Source organism: Bombus impatiens, unplaced genomic scaffold (genome assembly GCF_000188095.3).
Source record: "Bombus impatiens unplaced genomic scaffold, BIMP_2.2 scf_0044, whole genome shotgun sequence".
In the NCBI taxonomy this organism is placed as follows: Eukaryota; Metazoa; Arthropoda; class Insecta; order Hymenoptera; family Apidae; genus Bombus; species Bombus impatiens.
In genome coordinates this window covers 1,740,202-1,762,389 of record NT_176463.1, presented here as the reverse complement: position 1 = coordinate 1,762,389, position 22,188 = coordinate 1,740,202, and the positions used below count along the sequence as shown (strand labels likewise).

Sequence of the window (22,188 nt, the reverse complement as noted above, 5' to 3'; positions counted from 1 at the left end):
AGGAGACATTTACTATAAATAATTATATAGAATTAAAAATAAAAAATATTTATTAAAATATTCGAGTGTAAATATCACTATGTAATTTGTACAATTTTTTAAAACCTATACAAATTTTAAGATTATATTTACGTTATTTATATTGCATTACTTTATTGCAATATATTTGGTGATATGTTTATCACTTGTTGTATCAAATAATTTTCAATTACTGCTTTAGCTAAAAGACAATTAAATCAAGCAAATTTTTAAATATTTCATATAGTGTATCCAAATATTAATTGTATGATTTTTGCTTACCAGTTAGTGAATTATTTAATACTGCTGCATGATAAGCACTTATATTATACATATTACGACGCGTTATATCCGCGCCTCTAGATAATAATTCGTAGCATACATGTGGATGATCTCCATTTGCTCCATATATCAAAGGTGTATTTCCTTCCTTTATTATTAAAAACAAAAAATCAACATTTAAAATTTTTATTTGGTAAGAAAAATTACTATATGTAACATGTACCTCATCGCTTGCATTGGAATCTGCACCATGGTTTAATAACAATTTTACAAGATCATGATGTCCATAAGCAGCTGCTAAATGCAAAGGAGTCTCTCCATTGAGACCACGGTAGTTTTTGTTCGCACCAGCTTTAAGTAATTGCCTTGCACTGCCTAATTGTCCATATCTCGCAGCCCACATAAGACCAGTTAAACCCTTTTCATCAGGTGTATCAACAGTACCTTTATAACAATTTATTAACAATTATTAACTACAATATGTATTACCATTTGTTTGTAAAAAAATAACATACTTGGATGTATGTGTTCAGGTGTAAGTTCACCTTGGCCAGCTAATGTATGGAATGTAATATCGCTACCACCATAAAGTTGAGATATTTCTGTTTGTGTATTACCTCTTTGTAAATTAGTAAGTAACGTAGGAGGCTGGAAAAAATATTAGGTTAGGGAAATATTTATAATATGCCTTTTATTTAAACATTTGAAATAAGATATATATAGATATTATATATACCCTATATGGTTGGAAGGCACTGGTTCTTGTAGCATCTTGCCATGCTCCTGGAGCCCAATGCCATTTAGTTTCTATAGGTTCAGACTTGCACCCAATATTTACATTTTCTGGTTTGCAAATTAATGGTCTTGGTCTGATACCAATTGTTGATTCTCCATCACGCACAATACTTTTAGTTTCATTAGTAGGAGTATCACATTTTTGTTCTTTCTCTTTTTCATCGTCTTCTTCTTCCTCTTCTTTTACAATTAGTTCAGAGTGAATTTGATTTTCCATACTTTTCTATTCCATACATATATTTACATATATTCCACACAGAGTTATATTAAATAATAAATAAATGTAAATAAAACAGTACACTGTTATAAATTAGAAAATACTTTAATACAAATACGTTACGTTTACAAAATTTGATTTAGTGTACTATCTATATAAATGATTTATTTAAATAACAAAAATTAAATACACGTCATATGTCATACTAAAAATGAAAAGTTTATCTCCCGAATCTTTTGTATTTAAAAAATATACACAAATGATTTATATATTTAGCTGATTAACGTAATTAAATGTCTATAAGCAATCATGAAAATGAATTTAAAAAATTTTTAGAGGATTCATAACAGAATTCGTAGAGAGGTTATAATTTCATTGTTGTTTGACATATACCATTATTTTTATAATTCTTATAATATATTGTATGTCATGGATGTGAATACTTTGCAAAAATTTGAATTTAATTAAACGATACATAAATATTTTTGTGAAAAAAAATAGAATAAGTAGAAATGTACATATGTCGTAATGACGATACGGACAAGGATTTCCATAGGATACTGTAAAGGAGTTTTCAAAACTTATATTTGTATTAATCTTAATGGATTTTTTGCCTTACGGATTAAGAGATCTATTTTAGAATAATTTTTATTATTGCAGCATGAGCAACTTCATACGGACTGTAATATTTAAAAAGGTATCATTTTAATGTTATTACCTTGGTTATGGTGTTTAATATCTTAAGAAGTTTAATTTTTATAACTCTATGTTTTATATTTAAATATACTATTTATTTTTACTTAAACAATTAATAACGTATATGTTACATATGTGGATGAAATAATTTTATTCTTAATGCGAGTTATTTAAATTTTGAATTAAACGTAACTAGCATTAACATTATATTTACACATTATAAACTTTTATATCGTAAAGATCATATTTAAAAATTTCCTACATATCTATAATACAATAAATTATTAAATTATGTGTAATTATATAAATTGATTTTCTTTTAGATTATAAAACAACTACAAAATATAGACAATGCATGTCAATATAAGATTATGTCTAATTTGCGTATCACATTTAATAAGGAGATTGATACATATACCTTTGTACTTCCTTTAAAATCAAAAGATTATAATTTAACAAATAAAGTGAAAGATATTACAGATAATGATTTAAAGGGTGATTTTGATAATATTACAGTCCAAGATAATACTATACACTTCAATGTGCTAAGAGATAAGTATATAAAGCAAATTTTAGAAAGCAATCTTTCTGGTGTTAGACCACCACTTGTGGATATTAATAAAAACATTATAGTAGAATTTAGTTCACCGAACATTGCCAAACCCTTTCACATAGGACACCTACGTTCTACAATTATCGGAAACTGCATTGCTAATTTAAATAGTTTCTGCCAAAATCAAGTTACAAAGATAAATTATTTAGGTGATTGGGGTACACAGTTTGGTTATGTTTATATAGGAATGAAAATGGCAAACATTGATAATATAGAAATGCAAACAGATCCCATTAAAACATTGTACACAGCTTATGTTAATGCTAATAAATTAGCTAAAGATGATCCAAGTATAAATGAGAGTGCTAAGGAAATATTTAGACAATTAGAATTAGAAGATAATGAAGTTTATAAAAATTGGGAATCAATCAAACACTTTACTGTCTTAGAATTGGAAAGAACATACAAAAGAATAGGTGTAACATTTGATCGATATGATTGGGAATCTATGTATACAGCTAAAAAAATAAATAAGATAATTGATAAGATGGGAGAAATGCAGCTGTTAAAATTAGATAATGAAAATAGGAAAGTAATACCTTTGAGCGAAGAAAAAAGTGTTCCTATTATAAAAAGTGATGGTACAAGTTTATATATAAGTAGAGATATTGCTGCTGCTATTGATAGATTTGAGAGAAACAAATTTGATGCTATGTATTACATAGTAGAAAATGGTCAAACTGACCATTTTACTAGTTTAATCCAAATTTTAAATAAAATGAATTTACCTTGGGTAAATAGATTAAAACATGTTAAGTTTGGAAGAGTACATGGTATGAGCACGCGACAAGGTACAGTGGTATTTTTAGAAGATATTTTAAACAAAGCAAAGGAAATTATGAAACAAAAACAATTGGATGCAAAGAGTAAGTTTATATTATCTATAGTCATACATAAAATATAATTGAGGAGTGGTAATGAAATATATCTGTATTATACAATTATTTTAGCAACTAAAATTCCGTTGGATAAAATAGATGAGACCTCTGATATATTGGGTGTTTCTGGTGTAATTATTCAAGATTTAAAACAAAGTAGAATGAATAGTTACGAGTTTGATTGGAATTTAATGCTTGATGTAAGTTATTTAGATAAGTTGAAATCTTTTAAAGAATATTTCAAAGCTATTTAGCGATATATTGTTGTTTAGTGAAATATATATTTTAATATCAGATGAAAGGTAATTCTGGAATAAAATTGCAATATGCTCATTGCCGTTTATGCAGTTTGGAAGAGTTATCTGGTGCTACATTAGTAAAAGAGTGTGATTCAAGTCTTTTAAAAGAAGCAGAAGTTGATCAATTAATTTTACTAATTAGTCAATTTGATGAAGTTGTACTTAAATCCTATCAAGAATTAGAACCATGTGTATTAACAATTTATCTTTTCCATTTATGGTTAGTATAAATATATGAAATAGGTATATTAAAAATTTTAATACATTAATTTTATATAGTCTTTTCTATACATTTATTTTTTATATTTTTCTTCTCTAGTAAAGCTATCAATATAGCTTGGCGCAAATTGAGTGTAAAACACCAATCAAATGACTTAGGAAACCAAAGATTATTATTATTTCATATAGCAAGAATTACTCTTGCCCAAGGTATGAAATTACTTGGCTTAACACCTCTTGAAAAGATGTAAATGGAAAAATAAAACTTTTATACAAAATGAAAATGTTATATAATACAATTAATTTAATAAATTTAAACGTCATGGTCATGAATGTGTATTATATAATGTTTTTCAAAGGTTAAGGATAACATCCTTAAAAAAATTTTAGTTAATAATTTTATTGATGAATCATTTTTTGTCCCACTTTCTACAAAACATCCACTTTATATTAACATGCATTTTATCTCGAAATGTTTAATGGGTATTTTATAAAAATTCATTTAAATTTAATACATAAATTTCAATGTGCGGAAAATTAAAAGGAAAATTAACGCTTTTTCCACGTAAATTTTCTGCGAGCTCCTTCCTGACCCCACTTCTTCCTTTCACGCCTCCTCCAGTCATATGTTAGAAGGCCCGCTAACAGAAGTAATTTTTTAATAATTCTCTTGTATAAATAAATTGATAATTTGTAAAACTAAACAAAATTTTATTAAACTTTGAAACAACTAAAAGTCTTGAGGATAAATTCAAATGACATTTCACTTATTGATCGATTCCATTATTATCGAAACATCAAATAACAAAAAATTCAAATTATAAATTCAATTAATTTTCAGTTACATCCTTTGAGTACACAGTAAATTGTAGCGAGTGTATTATCTGCAAAAATCTAATTTTAATTCAAGAATATTTTATTACGTGTCATTTATAGAGGATATAAAAAGGGTATATTGTAGTAGGCATATAAAATTTTGTTAGTATGCTTTATAACATTGTAATTGTAAGGGTTGTCTGATATGTTTCTTGAAATGTGCAATAGTACAGAAGAAATTGTTCAATTATAACAAATATTACATTTCATTATAGCACATAACTATTTAGGAATTTTACAAAACGATAATTTGACTATATATTTTTGGATTCGATTAAATAATCATAGCTGAATGAATTCAGTGACTGACTTCATTGTAATTATAAATTGTATGTAAAAATCATTGTTCTAATAGAGGACGTGCAGTTAATTGCACAGTAGTAAGATTTTTCATTGTAAAGTACAACTTATATTTCTGAAAAATAAATTACAACTTTTTTTCTTTTCAATAGCTTAAAATAATTAGGTTCAAAACGAAAGTTAATTCTTGCTAAGTGACTCGCTTTAATTCCTTTTTAATAGTTTAATTTCAGGGTGTTTTCAAATAGAATTGTATGTTATCAGAAAGAATATAAGTAATTTAATTTGCAATTAGAAAATCAACCAATATTAATCAAATTTTTTATAATCCAATTTTTCTGAAATATTTTCATACATATTTTAGAAAATCAATGCATTATTGAATATATGCATTATTAAAATACATTCAGAAAGCTTAAAAAATTCACATTTTCCATGAAATCAATTAGTACTATTCCTATATAATATAATTTATATCTAGAAATTGAGCAATTACCGTGATAAGTAAGTAGTTAGAAAATTGGGTTCTCCTTACCAAGTCTCATTCTTTCTCTCATTTGACTATCGACAAAGCTTTGAAGCCCCTTTGCAATACCAAGTCGAACAGTGCCAGCTTGTCCAGTAGGACCCCCACCAGAAATAGTTGCTTCAATATCAACTTTGTCAATCATTTCCGTAAAAATTAATGGAAATATGATCTGTAATTCAAAATAGGTTCAGTTAAGAATAATTTCTATTTGCCTCTAAAATTAGCAAAACTTAAGCCTTCGTTTGAGAATCATTAAAATTTATGTACCTCAGGGCGTATCGTGGTTACTTTACTATATAACGTGCATAAATTGAAGATTTTTTATACCTATATAAAAAATTTCTGTTTTGCAGAAGTTTTGAACATTAAAAAATGCACTAGTCAATTCAATTACCTAGTCAATTCAAAATTTCTTACAGTGAAATGTGTCCGTTAGCAAAAGGTATTGATTCTTGGCAACTTTCCTCTCCCTTTAAAATGTTGCGAACGTGATGTACTTTATACGTTTAATAAACACCGTACTTTGAATAACGTTGCTACATTTTCTCATTATCAAATACTTATCTATATTTTTATAATTACTATTGCTGTAAGTTTAATGTCTATATTTGATAAGTATTACAAATATGGAATATAAAAGAGTTTATCTAAAAGGTACAAAAAGAAGAATAGAAGTTAATACCATTAATCTTAATGTCTCATTGTTATTAAATATATTTCTCTTTCTACTTTCACTTTCACTTTCGGTTCTGTGCCCCCATATGTCACTCATTATAATACTTAAACTTATGATATTTACTAAGAAAGTTAAGTCGATCGATTTTGTCGGATTTCGATCGACGCATTAAACATCAAAATATGTTTTTGATCATTTGCAATCGTTCACATGCACATTACTAACTAACTACAGTTAAGGTGTGTCCATGGTTCCCAAAGATTAAACTACATTTTGGTAATTTCAATTCAATCAGTACCTAGCTGATCTCAATTATTCTTTTCCTTTGTCAGATTTTTCACAACACTCTCCAGCATTTTATTAGTATTTAATAATTGCTCCTTCAGCAACATGATCGTGTCCTCGTAGGACTGTAGTTTGTTGGCCAGATTCTCGATAACAAGTTGTAAATTTGAGTCAAAGCAGTCCTCGCTCTGCTGTCTCATCCTCATTACATGGTCGCTCAGATTAATGTTATCATCGTTCATAAACGGTATGTTTTTCTGTGCGATTTCATAAGCAGCCTTTAGAATGTCCTTCGGAAGCCTTTTCTCCAAAGGATTCAACGGTTTCACTACCAAAACCCTTTTTCTGTTTTCCACGTTAATCTTGTGATCGGACATCCACTTTCGAAAAGCGTATGGAATCGAACTATTATGTAACACCATCTCCGTAAACAGGATCAATTTTGTCTGGCGTACAAGCTTCGTGAGACCAGCATGATTCCTTAATCCTTGAATATCGTGAACAGCGATCCCAACCAACAAGTTCATTAAGATCACTGTGACAAACACGATGAATAGCGTGAAGAGGATCTGAGAGCATACCGACAATGGATGATAAATAACGAAAGGTCCCTCGGAGCTTCCTTCTAAACCTTCATCGATTTGCGTGATCAGTCCCTCGAAGTCCAACTCTCCGGCCATCATCGCCAGCACTTTAATGAGTCCTGTGAAAGGGTTGCCAAAAGATGGTTCACCGACGAAAATTACGCAAAAGCTAATAGTGAACCCTATCAGTAATCCAGAGTAAGCGAGCAACAGCTTGGCAAATTCGAACTGTATGTGGGTAAACATCGCTACATACGTGCCAAAGGCTGGAAGTTGGCCAACCATCAACATTAAGTTTGTCCAGGCGCACAGTATCGCGAATGCTCCGACGTAATTTTGCCAATCGTATGTACGTCCTGTATACACGAATGACGTAACAAAAACGCTAATTATAACGATGCCATCTAGCACATTGTCGATATTGGAAAAGTACTGTTTCGCGGATGTGTACACCATGAAACCGAATATCTTCCTAGGAATGGAGATGCAAGTGAAGATTAATAAGAGATACCATTGAATCTCAATCACTGGTCGTCTGAACAGAAATCCAGAAATACGTTTGCTGCTGCAAATCTTAGAGCTATTTGCCTCGTCGTAGTTGTAACATTTGTAAGCTAGCGCTGTGAGCACGTAAGTCGTCATACAGATCACGGTCATGGCGTAAACTAGGATCCTGAGTAAATAAAATTTTCTTATCTTCTCCCATTTTAGATGCAAGAAAGCCATTACCAATGGGTGCGATAGTAAATCTTTACGACGTTCCTGGACAAACGTGTTTATGAAGCTGGTCTCGCATTGATTGCCACTGGGGAAGAGTAGATCGAAGTGCAGCCTCATTTCGAACTCTCTGTTATGAGGAACGGGTCTTCTGAGTGTTATCGAGGCATCTAATCTCTGTCGGAACACCTGAAGAGATTCTGGTATCTTCCTAAGTATAATGTTCAAGGCGGAAAGTCCGGCACTGGTGGTCGCACTAACGTCTGCACCGGCCCAAATCAGTACATCGACACAGTGAGATTGTTCGTTCAGGGCCGCCACATGAAGAGGAGTGAAGCCAGTTTTGTCTGCGGCATTCACTAGGGCACCGTGTTTTAATAGAAGTTCTACGAGCTTCGCAGAAGAATAAGTAGTCATCACAGCGAAATGTAGAGGAGTTCTATGAGCTCGGTCCACCGCGTTGATGTTGGTACCAGGCGAATCTAGAAGTAATTCAACGCATTTTATCGACTGAATGAAACAAGCTACATGAAGCGGCGTCTCGCCCATGTGATTCTTTTCGACAACGCTTGCTCCTTGTTCCAACAATAACTTCACTATTTTTACAGCTCCTGCTCTGATAGCGCAATGTAAAACTGGTTCGACCGTCTCCTGATAAAGATACGTGCTCGGTTTTGCGCCGTTATCAAGAAGTATTCGCGCTACATCCGGCGAATTTCCGAGGACAGAGAAGTGAAGAGGCGTATAATGATTGATTGGATTCCTGTAATTGATATCAACGCCCCTTTTTATCAAATGCTCGATGCAAGCTACGTTACCGCTTAACGAAGCAGCTAGGATGGCGTTCATGCCCGTACAAGGCTCCACGTAATCGAGTCTCGCGCCTGATTGTTCCAATTTCGGTAGCAGATGCACTAAACCACGGTAACAAGACCACATGTACGCTATATTCCTCATTCGTTCTCCCGGCGGCATCGCCGGCAAAGTATTGCATTTTTCTAGCTCGAGCAGTATCTTCATTTCTGCAGTCGTAAAGATCGACCACATGATCGATCTAAGATCGTTACTGTTGATCTGTGCTTGTTTAAATACGTCGAGATTATCGTAGAAGAGAGATTCGTCAACTGGCGGAGGTGTACCGGCATCAATTTCCACGTGATCGTTCGTGGTTTCGATCAAAGGGATATCATCGATCACGATTTTCTCCGAGCTACTCGACTGTCGATATCTGACGGATCTAAAGGAAGCCAATCTAGTGGATAGGAGATCGTTTGATGGATCGTTCAAATTCGACAAAGAACAATGTATCGTTTTTCCTTCACCAGGTAATGGTAGCCTCAAAGTTTGTGTCGTTTTGTCTTTAGCAGTCTCGTTAACACCTGTCTTTGTCAAGATGTTTTTGTCATCATCGAAATTGAGAAAAGAACGACGATTTCTTAATCTGGTCAAAGAATAATGCCTGGTCCTTTTTTTGTGATTAGCCAGCGGCTTCATTTTTGACTGACTCGTTTTTTCAACATTTTCGTGTGCTCCGGCGTCTCCTTCTACCGTTCTCCAATAGTCGTTTTCGTCAACCGAGAGACGACAATCTCTTAAACTGGTTAACGAGTATCGCCGCAGCCTTTCCTCGCTAACCTTAATCGTTGCACGCTGCACGTTAATCTTCGGTATGTCGCTGGAGTTCTCGTACATCTGTTTATCGTCCATTATCCGTCGGAAAGGAATTTTTTTTCGTCTGTAACCAGGATGATGAAGAAACTGCGACGTAACACAAGGCACACTCTACTATCGTGGATCACCTCGAAAGAACGTTCCAATCGTCATACCTCGGCCTCACTCTTTTCTTCGTTTATCACGTCACGTCCCAAAGTCATTTAGATCACTTTAAGAGAATGCTCTCGTCATTGCAGCACACGCGACTACCGGAGTCACTCGCCCGAGTGACTTATATTAGTCGACTCGTATGGATTCATTCTATATATAAGTTCAAAGGAAAAGACACGCTTCCGTTGGAGGAGCCAGTACTCCTTCGAATAGGGACCTTGAACTTAAAAACTAAACGAGATAGAGGTCACATCAACTTAAACTAACGTTGCGGTAAACAATTTTTAGTAAATATTCTTTTCTTATTTATTTATCGTACACGTGAATTCTTCTGATTCCTTCTTCATACTGTAAGTTAATCACTCTATAATCCTTGGTAGAATAAAGATTTCTTCGAGAAAATTCTTCTTCATTTAAAGCCCAAGCCCCAATGTTTACATATGCATATTAGAATTTTATTTTATTTCATTATGATAATTATTTATCGTAGTTTTAAATTTAGAATTTATAATCATCGTTTTTACATAAAAACAAAGGATGAAACTTGGATTATGTAACAACGATGACCATTATTTGCGTCATATGCTGATTAATTTTTTTCGACGTTTTAACAACGAAGCCTGTATTTACATTGTATTAAGGCTATCATCTCGCAATAGAACAAGTGGCAATGATAACAAAAAAATGTGTTTTAAAGTTCAAGTATTATGAAACAATGTTTCGTTGAAATATGTTAGTGCTAATTTGATATTTCCTGGTTTTATCAATTATTTTTTTAAATTTAATGCAATGTATATCTCAACAAATTTGTAGGAAATTTAAAAAAAAGAGAATATTATTAAGCAATTCTTATTTCAATTCTTCTTTGCACTTCAATTATGAAAATCATTGGATTTAATTTTGTATCTTTTTTCATGACTCTGTTTCAGTGTATTCCTCGTATTGTTCGAATACTTTTTATGGTTTTTTCTTCTCTCCATTATTATCTTTATTTTAACATAAGAATTCAACATTAACACGCAACAATCAAACAAAAAATCACTTATATTTCCTATTATAAATCCTCTGTTATCTCACTGTCTATTTTACAAAATTTTCCAACTTCGATGCTTTTTCATCCAATTTTATAACTTCCAGTTTTTCCATTTGCATTTGCTATACAGGATCATATACAAAAAAAAAATTCACTGTAACACTCTGTGACAATAATTTATTAGACGATAATTCTACGATTTCATTTACGATCAGCAAAAAATTAAAATTCACCGATAATTTATTCGAATACTTTGGCAATTAATACGGAGAAAGCCAGTATCACGCAACATTGGGTACCGCTCTCTAAAGCCGAAACACCAGACGCTGCAAGAGATCGCGCGCATGTGAGTCTTTTCACAGATTCGCCGCTCTTTAAGATATTCCCGTAAAATCTAGATACACTCGTGGACGTGAAACTTAGTGTCCTTGTTCAATTCCACCGTGGTCAGTAATTATATTCTATCATTATATAGGCTGTATATATGTATACCAGTTGTTCAGATCCTGATTTTCTACGAATTGGAACCGGTTCCTCCAAGTAGTTCTTGAATATCCCGTGAATACCAATGACTAAATTTGAATGCGTCCAAAAAAAGACAAGTTAAAGTAAATTTATAGCCTGCGGCGATTTAAGAAGAAAAGTATATATGATTTAATACGCGAATTATCGTGTGGGAAGAACGAAAGGCATAATGGAACTTGCTGCTCTCTCGTTGTATCGATCGATCAAGTGGAAAACCAATGAAACTCGAATAACTAAAGCTGTTAGAGCAGTCGGCACCAGTTAGGTAACTTTTTTGCGTTACTATATACTTTTATATGTAAATTTTGCCGTATTGAAGCATATCGATTCAATTAGCGATAAATGGGAGTACTTCAGAATCTTCTTGCTATAGAAATAGATTCTTTCTTTAATTGGTGTGAAAATTCTAGATCACATTTAAAATTTATTAGGGATTATATCAGATCATAGGGATAGATATCGAAAGAAACAATTAAAAAAGCTTTGTAAGAAGTAACAATTGAATCGCTGAAAGATTAATTACCAGTCAGATTCCCAGAAACGGTTAAGTGTTTTTATAGGTGAAGGTGTTAATGGTCATTTCAGAAAAGCGCTTCTTTCGGACTATTGGTTAAACGAACGCAGTTTTTTGTTACAATACAATCTTTTCTTTTTTTGTTTCGACATGGAAACTACAAATTGAAAGTCACTGTTAGGATAGAGGTATTGTTTCCAGTGATATTGCCAGGTAAATTAAAACACTTAATATGAGAACCTGAATTGACTGTCACTGTTACGTTGAAAACATCGATATTTTAAGAAACATCGGTAGAATATATTAGAAAGCATGGCGAGTGTTCACTAGATAAAAAATTCCATCTAAAAAAGTCATTATGCGAGGTATGACACGATTAAAGGATCACAAAAATCGTCTTCTTATAGAACACATGATGCAAACTGTAGATACACGTTAATTAATATGTCGATTTGTATTTTCCGTTTGAAAATGTTTCTTGATGTCTGATGCTTACACACCTTTCGAAACGTATTTTAGCCTATAGGAATATCGTTTCTCTAACGTATCCGAAAGTATGTTGGGCAATAACGCGTTTCTTGAAATTGCAGAGTGGACAAAACTGGATCATAATATTTTGTCTTCAAGGACGAAAATATTTATTTATTTTTTGGAGAAGATATAATATTTTATGATATATAATAATTATATTTTATGAAATATAGTATAAATATTTTTTGCCATAATAGAGATATGTTTAAAACACTTATTAAATACATACACATCGATTGAATAAAGCTAAAAATTGCAGTGTTCAATAATTAATTGTTACTTTCTAGGATAATGAATCATTACCACGAATGAATGCTATCGCGAATTCCAATCACTGTCATGTAATTATATTTACGGTTAAAGTCGTAAACAGGTACATACATAGGTCGAATACATACATACAGAATAGTATGATTCATATACCGAAAAAACTAAACCTCAACTTATAATTATAATTATCGTTGTCATAATGTTTATACAATCATTACACTATGATTATTATTATATATGAAAAAAAATTAAAGTTAATATTGTTAGCAAAGTCTTTCAAATATCGGAGGTAATATTTAAATGAAGCTACTCTAAACTCGACGTACAATTAACTTTAAAAGATTTTACAAAAGATACGATATAATAAGTTTTTGAAGCTTCGATGCTTGTGTCGTTGCATAAATTGTACCTTTTGAAAGATTTCATTATATAAATATTTATATTTTCTTTCTTATATATCTAGACATGAGTAATTTCCAAACACCTATCGCACTAATTACTTTGATGAAACTCTATTTTCTTAATGTTGTTGTTAAAAAAATATTTTTCTGTTTAAGAAAGGTATATATTTCAGAATCACTTTATTTGCATGTTTTCGTATAATAAGTAATAAATTAAGATTAAAAAAAAAGCTAAAATATATATTACATGGTCTTATTTACACAACTTTTTATACAATTAAGATATTCTTATAAGTATAAAATTAAATAGTATTAAAATACTTTGTTGTGTTCAGCTTATTCTGTTAGTTCTCTATCTGATTTCTAGGTATTTTTATAGTTTTGTTCATAATATGGACGGACTTTAATGCGTTGTAATACAATATTTTACAAATATTGGGTACAAACCCATACATCAAAATATAATCGTTATATTATTATTAAAATATTTCATCTCAAGCTTCTTTTTCAACTTTTATCACAAATTCGTGACATTCCTGACACGCAAAGGATTTAAAATCACCAACCATGAGAATTATAAAAATTCAGAAAAGAAAGGAAGGGAACAAATTTAGTAGTTAAATTATAATGTTTCCACTCCATATATGACTCTTTATGAATTTTGCTTTAAAAATATGCAAAACATATGTTTAATCAACGATCCTCAATGTTGATTACACACGTTCGTTTTAATCATTTGTATTTTCCACTTTATATTCTCTGTCATTGCCAGAAGATTATGTTGCGTTTTATAAAATTTTAGAGAGGACTCGATAGTCGATACACATTGATCCGAATATTAAAAGCACGTAATTGTCATCTTCTATAAGCGAACCTTCAAGATTGTGAAAAATATGGTATTATAAAATGGCCTGAGGATTACTCTTATAATTCTAAACGTACGTATGCGCAATTCCTGCATTTCTAAGGTCGATTGGGTGATTTAAGCTTCCTCAGATTATTCACACGATATATCTTTGCTATTAAGATTCTAAGAATTCTCAGAGTAAAAACTTAATTATTCTCATCCTTTTCTTTGTTAACGATGCGCTTGTCATTCATTAATGCCATCACGACATCCTGAAGAAGTTGGTGATTTTTATCGCAAATCTTTTTCAATTCTGCCAAATCTCCTTTGACCGAGTAATCATCGACGGATACGTCTTCTTCCGGAAAACGTCGACGAAATGTCGAATATGGCTCGCTTTTTAAATACGTATATGCAGTAGCGTTGCTCTTCCTGCTGCACAATGTTCCAGACATATTTTTCCTATCCTTCACGACCTTGTGCGCAGCGGATAACAAATCACGAGGCAATCTACTCTCTCTCGGGTTCAGGGGACGAACGGTTAAAACTGCTCTCAAGGGTGAAGGTAGCAGCAGAGCTGTCCATCGTAAAAGTTTCGTTAGTCGTTTTGGTATCAGTCCGAGAAAAAGCGCCGTTTCGACGTCGCAAATAAGCTTTGTCTGGCGAACGAGTTTTGCAAGTCCCGCCGTTTTCTGTAGTCCTTTTATATCGTGAACTGCGATGCCTACCAGTAGATTCATCAACACGATAGTAACGAACAGAAGAAACAACACGAATGACAACTGTGCGGAAACTTGGAGTAGAATCCAAGAGGTACCGCCTGAATCGATCGATTTCCCATCTTCTTCCCGAGGAAAGAACAGGTCCTCGAAATTTAACTCTCCGGTCATCATGACCAAAACTTTGATCAGACCAATGTGAGGGCTGCTAAACGATTTCGAGCGTGGAAAAATCACGCAGAAGCTTGCGGTGAAGCCTACTAAGAGACAAGCATACGCTAACAAAAGCTTGAATACTTGTGCTTGAACACTGGTAAACATCGCGACGTACGCTCCGAATATTGGCAATTGTCCTATCATTAGCATAAGATTGCTCCAGCCGCAAAGCACGGCGAATGCACCTACGTGGCTTTGCCACGCATACGTTCTGCCCGTATAGATAAAAGAAGTGGCAAATACGCTCAGGATCACGCACCATTCGACCATGTTTTCGGCCTGCGTGAAGAACTGGCGGACGGAGGGGTACGTTGGAATGCTGGTCAATTTGCGAAATGCTTCGAGAATCGTGAGCACCATTAATGCATACCATTCCATTTCGAGTAAAGCTGGGTGTCTGTAAAGAAACCCGTTGATACCAGTGGTATTTGCACATAATGGTGGCTGAGTGTTGTCTAATTGACCGTGCGACTCATTGTAACAGTTATGCGCTAAAGCAGTCATTACCCATCCTGTAAGTATGAGAACGTAAAATAGATAAAAGACCAGCCTGCCCACGTAATACTTTCGGATCTTCTGCCATTTTAAATGGAGAAACGCCTGACAGAGCGGATGTTCTAGAATCTCTTTGTATCCTTCTTTCACGAATGTCCCGAGATATCTTATTTCGCCTTGTTGTTGGTGCATCAGCAGAGGATGAAAGTCGAGACGAAGCTCCGCCTCTCCGGTGGCTGAACCATGCTGGTGAAGCGTTATCGAGGCATCTAATCTTTGTTTAAAGACGTTCAAAGAAGTCGGCGTTTTACGTAAGATAATGGATAATGCGCTAGTCCCGCCTTTCGTTCTAGCGCTAAGATCCGCTCCATGCTGTATCAGGATATCCACACACTGAGACAATTCGTTCAGAGCAGCGATATGAAGCGGTGTATAACCGTATTTATCGGTTTTATTAATATTTGCCTTCCACATTATTAACAATTCCGTCACGTCATAAGCCAGCAACGATCTACCTAATGCGAGATGTAAAGGCGTTCTTCCGTCGCTATCTTCGATATTAGGATCACAGCCACCTTTCTTTAGCAATATTTCCACGCATTCCAAGGAATGAGATCGAGAAGCTATATGTAAAGCTGTCTGATCTCTATGATTCTTCAAGTGAACATTTGCACCTTTTTCTACCAACAGATCGACATTTTCCACACAACTAGACTCCGCTGCGAGATGTAGAGCAGTGTCACCCTTTTTAGTCATCAGATCTAGCTCGCAACCTGCGTCTAGTAGTACCAACAAGCCAGCTGGATCTCCTCTGTCCGCTACGTGGTGTATAGCAGCGTACCCATTACAGTCTAAATTATTCAAGATATGATTATTAGATGCCAGTAGCTTTAATACGTTGTAAGCGTTTGATCTGGCCGCAGTGTGTAACACGGTCTCCTCTCCGCAAGGAGATTCCTGACTGACGCCTAGCTGAAGGAAATATTGAGCTACTTTAAAAGCATTTCCAAAAGCAGCGTAATGAAAGGGTGTATGAGTTCGTCCCAGACGAATGTTGGCACCGTTAGTGAGCAAATATTGTACACTCTCTAAAGAGTTACTGAACGCAGATAAGTGTAACGGAGTTAGTCCTTGTCCTTGTTCCGAGTGGTTTAAATCCGCTCCGCACTTGTGCAATCCAGCAATCGCGTCTATCCGACCAAGAAAACTGGCGTGAAGTAGCAAAGCGTTTACTTCTTGTTGTTTATAGTATTTTACGAAATGCTCAGGATTCTTTAGATCCATTTTATTCTCCTCCAGATCGTCAAGGAGTTGCAATCGACCACCAATGTGTCTCATATGCTCCACTAATAGATTCTTGATTATATCTTTGTTTACCTGCAAGGTGCAATTTATTTCCTCTGTACAAGAGCTCTCACTGGCACACATAGAATAGCAATGTGGCTCTTCGATAGGAGGCGGAGTTCCGTATTCCAAACTTTGATCATCGGAGGACCAATTTGTCTCTACTTCTGTATGATGCGGGCTCTTCGACGCCAACCATCGTGTTAAGAGTAGAGAAGTCATGGTCGTACGCTTTGAACTATTCGGAATCGATACCGTTACGTCCTCCATATCGATGATCCTCTCCATTTGTACTTTCTTTTTCGCCGGTGGCGAGTTCGAGGCCTGCGAATGGTTCATCTCCATCCTTCTCGGTTAGCGCTTTACGCGATTACATCATCGATCTACAAAGAGCATTGTCATGAGTAGTAAAAGGGCTCGCGAGGTATTAATTCATGAATGAAGTCGATGGGGATTCGTGAACGTGCATTGAGTAGAAAATTATGTGACGTCGCTTTGCTTAATCGATCGATCCTGTTGAATCTTATTCATCAGACGCATTTGTATGTTGAAAAATTATCATTTATACTTCGGATCGTTCAAGGATCCTTTAACAAAAGCTAGATTTTTTAAATAAATGTGAACTTCGATTGGAGCGTTCGTGATACGTTAAAATTATTATTAAACTCTATACTTTTCATAGACAGTTTGACAGTTTCTTATTATTGTTTAAGAGTCATCCTTTGATTTTACTAATAGTCAGCATTTTATTAAAATGTTTTTCAATTTAAAGTAAAAAGAAATCGTTCTATTTTGTTTATAATAAATTTCTGTATGCTCCGCGAATAACATTATATAAATTTTTGCGATCTATATTTTATTATTCTGCAAATCCTATAAATCTCTATCTTATTATCCTATAAAAATGTATTTAATAATATTCCTAGATATGCATTGTGGACTCAATTTAGTAACTATGGTGTTATGCAGCAAAAGTTAAAAGGTAATAATATCATGATTTCGAATACAATTTGTTTCAATTATGTTATTAAGACACTTATAGCATTTAAAGTCGCTCAAAAATCTTACAAATGCAAACAAACTAAGTGGAAAAATCATTAATTTTACAATTGATCGCAATCATCGTGGTGAAATTTATTTAGTTTTTAAACATTTTTCAAAGTTTTATTTCAATTTTACCATCAATAAAGTATAAGATGATCTTTTTGATGACGTCTGACTGTGCATCACGCGAGGCGCGAATGACAATTGGAAAATCGGGCACATAGACTGATGACTGCGAAGTGCTGTGCCGTTACCTTTAAACTGATATTATTTATTTACAGATCGAGTCCTTCAAGTATCGAAGACAAAAACATTCTCGACATACCGATTCAATTTTGAAAGCATGACAAAACTATACGGAATGACGTTTACACATATGTATTTCGCGTTCTTAAATGATAAGAATCCAGGATGTAAGCTTTTAACTAAAGTAGAAAATATATACGTTTAACGGAACTATACAACGAAGAAGGAATGTACGAATTACGTAAATTAAATACATCTAATAATGCGATAGCGAACAAAGGAAGCTCATTTTTTAAATATTAAGTGATACGTAACTAATTAAAATATAAGTTAATTTTATCAAAAGTTTCTTCTAATAAAAATTCTGCAAGTTTCCTGAAAATATTAATTTTCGTAAAGTATTCTAAATTAAGTTGAACTAAAATTTTTGAGTCGTAGTTAAACATTTCTTTTAACTCAACGATCATTTTTTTGTTACTCTGAAACACGTTGATGATTCAATATCACAAAAACAGAAAACACTTGAAAAATGTTATTAAAAACAAAATTGCAATAACCGGATGTAACTTTATTTCGTCACATTACATTTATTATATGTCCAAAATCAAATCCTGCTTATACATACACAAGCTTTAAACATTTACACTTTTCATTATCGACTTTCATCGTTCGAGATTGAATTTATATATTTTTAACAGATAATATTTAATATCCTTTTTCGTATTATCAGATACAATTATTTCAAAATTCATAGGATGGCTCTTTAAATTCGAAAAAAGAGTTTTCACTGACTTTCCATCACAAACGCGTTTCGATATTCGATGCATGGTGCAAACTTTTAACAATTTTGTCTCTTTACCGATAGCTTAATAATATCGAAAAGAAAATCGATCACTGTTCTTCTCTCCGTTCTTCACTTCTCGATCGTATTCACGTGCGAATACGATCAGTTTCATCGAACGAACGACCGTACTACTCAATGTGACGGTGTTATTGTTACAACATCATAAGCCTGTCGTTCTATCTGACGACTCGATTGATACTGAACTCGAATCGAGCTTCTTAGACGCATTGTCTGTTCTGAGATCGCGGAGACCACGATAAATCGCATACATCAGAAATATCAGCAATTCGCGAGGCTTGGTTTCGTTTTCATTTATAGGGACTTTCTCATCTTTGTATCTTATGTTTATCCTGTATTCATAAATTTTAATAATGAATATACCATAAAATTTGATCGACTGGTATTTATATTTACTAGTTTTCGCGATATCTTGCACATATCTTTTTCGTTGCAATTGAAGAAGAGGAAAAGACACATTGTAGTACAAAGTAACATTGCGGGAAACGGAAAATTTGAAATGTTAATTTTAAGTTTATCTATAGGCACGTTATATATATTCTTAGATCTTTTTACATGTAAAGTGTACTTCTCTTTTCTATCTCAGAAAGGAGATTAAAAAAAGAGAATTCTGCTTATCTTTTCTTATTTTTCAATAAGTCTTTTAAATTGTTCTTTATAATGAAAGGAATCAAATATGAAGATTAAGAAGTAAATTAAGAAATCCCAAATAAACGATAATTATCATTAATAACTTTTTTAGCCCAAATTTAGTTAAAATCTTAAAAACAAATCGGAGAAACATATATTGTTTCAACATCATCATTGGAAAGTTATTTGTCCTTGAAATAACTGTTTGATCAAATTCCATTGTGTGAACCACACACACATTCTTCATTTATATATTATAAATTTTAGTATAACTTTTAATATAACTTTGAGATCAAACAAACTAATTTTAATATAACTAACTTTTATATATCTCTATATGTACAGTATAAAATAGTATTAACTACTATGCCTAATTATAATTATTTTAGACAAAATTGTTTACATGTGCATTAGAAATTGATATGTAATAAATTGAAATTAATAAGTTTGACTAATACTCTGCATTATAATATGTACTTACCTCAATTATGTTGTATAACAGTATCAACTTATATTAATTATTTAGAATACTTACCTATTTTCATATAAAAAATATGTATTGTAATTTTTTTATCAATATTCGTTTTTTGTGTATTGTAATTTTCTTATCAATATTTGTTTTTTGTGTATCGTAAAATGGTTTTTCAATGAAGTCGTAATTATTCATATGTAGAACACATACGAATATTATAAATAGTTACTTAAATTATTTTAACAGCGAACTATTATCACATTTTGCAAAATGAAATTATTCAAACTGTTTTCATACGTACCTGTTCACGACATTGCATATCATCAAAGTACGTGAGATCCTTTCCATTAATGGTAATTTTTCCAGATCCATTGCCTATCACTTTAACCTCACCTCTTGTATTTTTTCTTGCACATCCTATAAAAGAGTCATGATTTTGAATTTTGATATTAATAAACAATTTCCTTGCAAATAATTTTTCTAATTTTGAAAATAATATTTTAATGTTCTTAAACCATACAATTACAATATTATGGGAATATTATTGATAGTTTATTTTATACTTACTGTCGATAAGTACAAAAGGCCTGTTATCATTATCATATTCAGGCTATAAAAAAATAAAATGTATTTTCATTTTTAATGAGAAAAGAAAGATAGTTGATACAACAAAAAATATACATACTTTTGGAATTTTTATATCCTCATTAATACTTGATAATTTTCTTCTATATTCCATGATAAAAGATTCTGCATGCTTTGATACAGGATGATCAACTAATCTCTGCATACTTTTTATAAAGTAATCATACTAAAACAAATTAATGAATTTAAGGTATTATGTTTAAAATAAAGCTATAGAGCTATATATCATTTATTACTTCTTTGTCTAAAAGTTCTTCAAGCAATATCTTTTCTAAGCTGTTCTTCTGTAGCCATTCTGAATCACTTAAATCTCTGAAACAATAGTAATAAAAAGAAAAAATATTACTTTATCTACGATTTAGAATGAGTTAGAAATATAAATATAGTCAAAGTAATTGTACATTTACATTTTATGCTCTGGTGCTGATTGGATATTTCTTTCCAATATCTGGTCCTCTATTTTGTTTAAATGAATCATTGATTTTGCAATGTTCTACATGTAAAGATATTTGTTTAATAAAGAATAATGTATTCATATAAAATGTACAGAGAAAGAGATTTAAAAAAAGCTTACATGAAGTACTTCATAATAATTAGGTTTAGTAGTGTAAAACAAAAAATGATGTGGTCTACCACTTTCATCAAATTCTGCTTCCTTCCTATTCCCATATACATCTATAGGGTGAAGCATCATAGGTTGAGCTCCTCGGTCATATAAACCAGATGGAAATAAGTACCTTATTGCACTCTGTTAAAAGTAATAATTCTTATACAAATTCAAATTTTAGCATATAAAAGTAATTAAATTTAAAAAGATATCAATTCCTTGTATTATTCTCTTCTTATTTGCAATATATAGAATCTGATATATTAGATTCTTATTAGTTGAAGATATATAAATACTCAATTTTAATAATATTAATAGTTGATCAATAGTTGATTAATAGTTGAAGAGAGTATTAACTATAATAATAAGAAATATAATTTACATTAATATCTTTTTGTGTAAAGTTCTCAGGATCTTCGCCCATTATATTAGCTAAATATCGTTTTCCAATATCATACTCAGCTATTTGTTTTTTCATAAATTCCTCTAAAAGCAATAAATAATTATCATTTAATAGATTTGTTTTAAAATTTCCAAATTACTTGTACCATGATATCTTTATAACTTACTATAGTCATTAGATCGTTTTAAGTATGCTCTCATAGCACTACTAACTTTTTTTCCAGTTAATTTTGCAGATTTATGAGGAATAATGTCATCATTAATGTTTATACAATATGGTTTAGAGATAACGTCCTAAAATCATAAAATCTGTATTACTGTCTAGTTTACCATTACTTTTAAGGTTATAAAAATTATTTGGTAATTAAAGAATACTTATTGAAAGAATTAATTAACACTTTAATATTTTTGATTTACCGAGCATTGTGTAATATTTAATATACTTCCAATAGCACCAAAATTATTAATATTTATTACGTTTCGCAAATTTATGAAACGTGTAAACATCAACATAGCCATTTTTATCGATTAATAACTAAAATGGATTTCGGAAATAAATAATTGTCATGTGCTCCAG

General features: G+C 32.1%; 4 protein-coding genes across 8 annotated transcripts; 2 read left to right on the top strand and 2 right to left on the bottom strand.

Annotated features, from left to right (window-relative positions):
- Window positions 1-136: 136 nt before the first annotated feature.
- On the bottom strand, window positions 137-1,426 carry LOC100744836 (DNA-binding protein RFXANK). Its single transcript, XM_003485213.4, has 5 exons — window positions 1,037-1,426; window positions 816-948; window positions 524-744; window positions 301-448; window positions 137-220 (listed from the first exon to the last, which is right to left on the bottom strand). Exons 1-5 carry the CDS (start codon window positions 1,310-1,312, stop codon window positions 153-155), a joined length of 846 nt encoding a protein of 281 aa, XP_003485261.1. The 5' UTR covers window positions 1,313-1,426; the 3' UTR covers window positions 137-152.
- A 441-nt stretch (window positions 1,427-1,867) lies between these two features.
- LOC100744598 (probable arginine--tRNA ligase, mitochondrial) lies at window positions 1,868-4,301 on the top strand. The gene is made up of 5 exons (XM_012390519.3): window positions 1,868-2,009; window positions 2,332-3,487; window positions 3,572-3,699; window positions 3,795-4,018; window positions 4,118-4,301. The coding sequence occupies exons 1-5, from the start codon at window positions 1,974-1,976 to the stop codon at window positions 4,266-4,268; spliced, it is 1,695 nt and encodes a 564-aa protein (XP_012245942.1). The 5' UTR covers window positions 1,868-1,973; the 3' UTR covers window positions 4,269-4,301.
- A 96-nt stretch (window positions 4,302-4,397) lies between these two features.
- Window positions 4,398-22,130, bottom strand: LOC100744279 (28S ribosomal protein S9, mitochondrial). Of its 5 annotated transcripts, XM_012390612.3 has the most exons (11): window positions 22,029-22,130; window positions 21,779-21,905; window positions 21,592-21,695; window positions 21,177-21,350; window positions 21,010-21,095; window positions 20,839-20,914; window positions 20,643-20,768; window positions 20,525-20,567; window positions 20,259-20,374; window positions 5,729-5,891; window positions 4,398-4,658 (listed from the first exon to the last, which is right to left on the bottom strand). In XM_012390612.3, the coding sequence occupies exons 1-11, from the start codon at window positions 22,128-22,130 to the stop codon at window positions 4,567-4,569; spliced, it is 1,209 nt and encodes a 402-aa protein (XP_012246035.1). In that variant the 3' UTR covers window positions 4,398-4,566. The 5 variants fall into 5 exon arrangements, with proteins under 5 accessions (XP_012246035.1, XP_024226374.1, XP_024226385.1 ...); XM_024370622.2 differs by lacking the exons at window positions 4,398-4,658; window positions 5,729-5,891 and adding an exon at window positions 16,921-17,086; XM_024370606.2 differs by lacking the exons at window positions 4,398-4,658; window positions 20,259-20,374; window positions 20,525-20,567; ... (5 more) ...; window positions 21,779-21,905; window positions 22,029-22,130 and adding an exon at window positions 6,697-12,035 and having other exon boundaries at window positions 5,757-5,891.
- LOC112213643 lies at window positions 17,118-18,614 on the top strand. The gene is made up of 3 exons (XM_024370691.2): window positions 17,118-17,245; window positions 17,630-17,685; window positions 18,029-18,614. The coding sequence occupies exons 1-3, from the start codon at window positions 17,142-17,144 to the stop codon at window positions 18,196-18,198; spliced, it is 330 nt and encodes a 109-aa protein (XP_024226459.1). The 5' UTR covers window positions 17,118-17,141; the 3' UTR covers window positions 18,199-18,614.
- Window positions 22,131-22,188: the final 58 nt, after the last annotated feature.

What these genes read in the sequence shown, in the direction of transcription:
- LOC100744836 (XM_003485213.4), bottom strand. Translation starts at nt 1,312, where the DNA reads ATGGAAAATCAAATTCACTCTGAACTAATTGTAAAAGAAGAGGAAGAA. An exon ending in GTGCCTTCCAACCATATAGG is followed by an intron (nt 949 to 1,036) that starts GTATATATAATA and finishes TATTTTTTCCAG; the next exon opens with CCTCCTACGTTACTTACTAA. An exon ending in ATTCCAATGCAAGCGATGAG is followed by an intron (nt 449 to 523) that starts GTACATGTTACA and finishes TTAATAATAAAG; the next exon opens with GAAGGAAATACACCTTTGAT.
- LOC100744598 (XM_012390519.3), top strand. Translation starts at nt 1,974, where the DNA reads ATGAGCAACTTCATACGGACTGTAATATTTAAAAAG. An exon ending in ATTGGAATTTAATGCTTGAT is followed by an intron (nt 3,700 to 3,794) that starts GTAAGTTATTTA and finishes TTTTAATATCAG; the next exon opens with ATGAAAGGTAATTCTGGAAT. An exon ending in ATTTATCTTTTCCATTTATG is followed by an intron (nt 4,019 to 4,117) that starts GTTAGTATAAAT and finishes TTTCTTCTCTAG; the next exon opens with TAAAGCTATCAATATAGCTT.
- LOC100744279 (XM_024370606.2), bottom strand. Translation starts at nt 9,691, where the DNA reads ATGGACGATAAACAGATGTACGAGAACTCCAGCGACATACCGAAGATT.
- LOC112213643 (XM_024370691.2), top strand. Translation starts at nt 17,142, where the DNA reads ATGAAGTCGATGGGGATTCGTGAACGTGCATTGAGTAGAAAATTATGT. An exon ending in CTTATTCATCAGACGCATTT is followed by an intron (nt 17,246 to 17,629) that starts GTATGTTGAAAA and finishes TAATATTCCTAG; the next exon opens with ATATGCATTGTGGACTCAAT. An exon ending in TATGCAGCAAAAGTTAAAAG is followed by an intron (nt 17,686 to 18,028) that starts GTAATAATATCA and finishes ATTTATTTACAG; the next exon opens with ATCGAGTCCTTCAAGTATCG.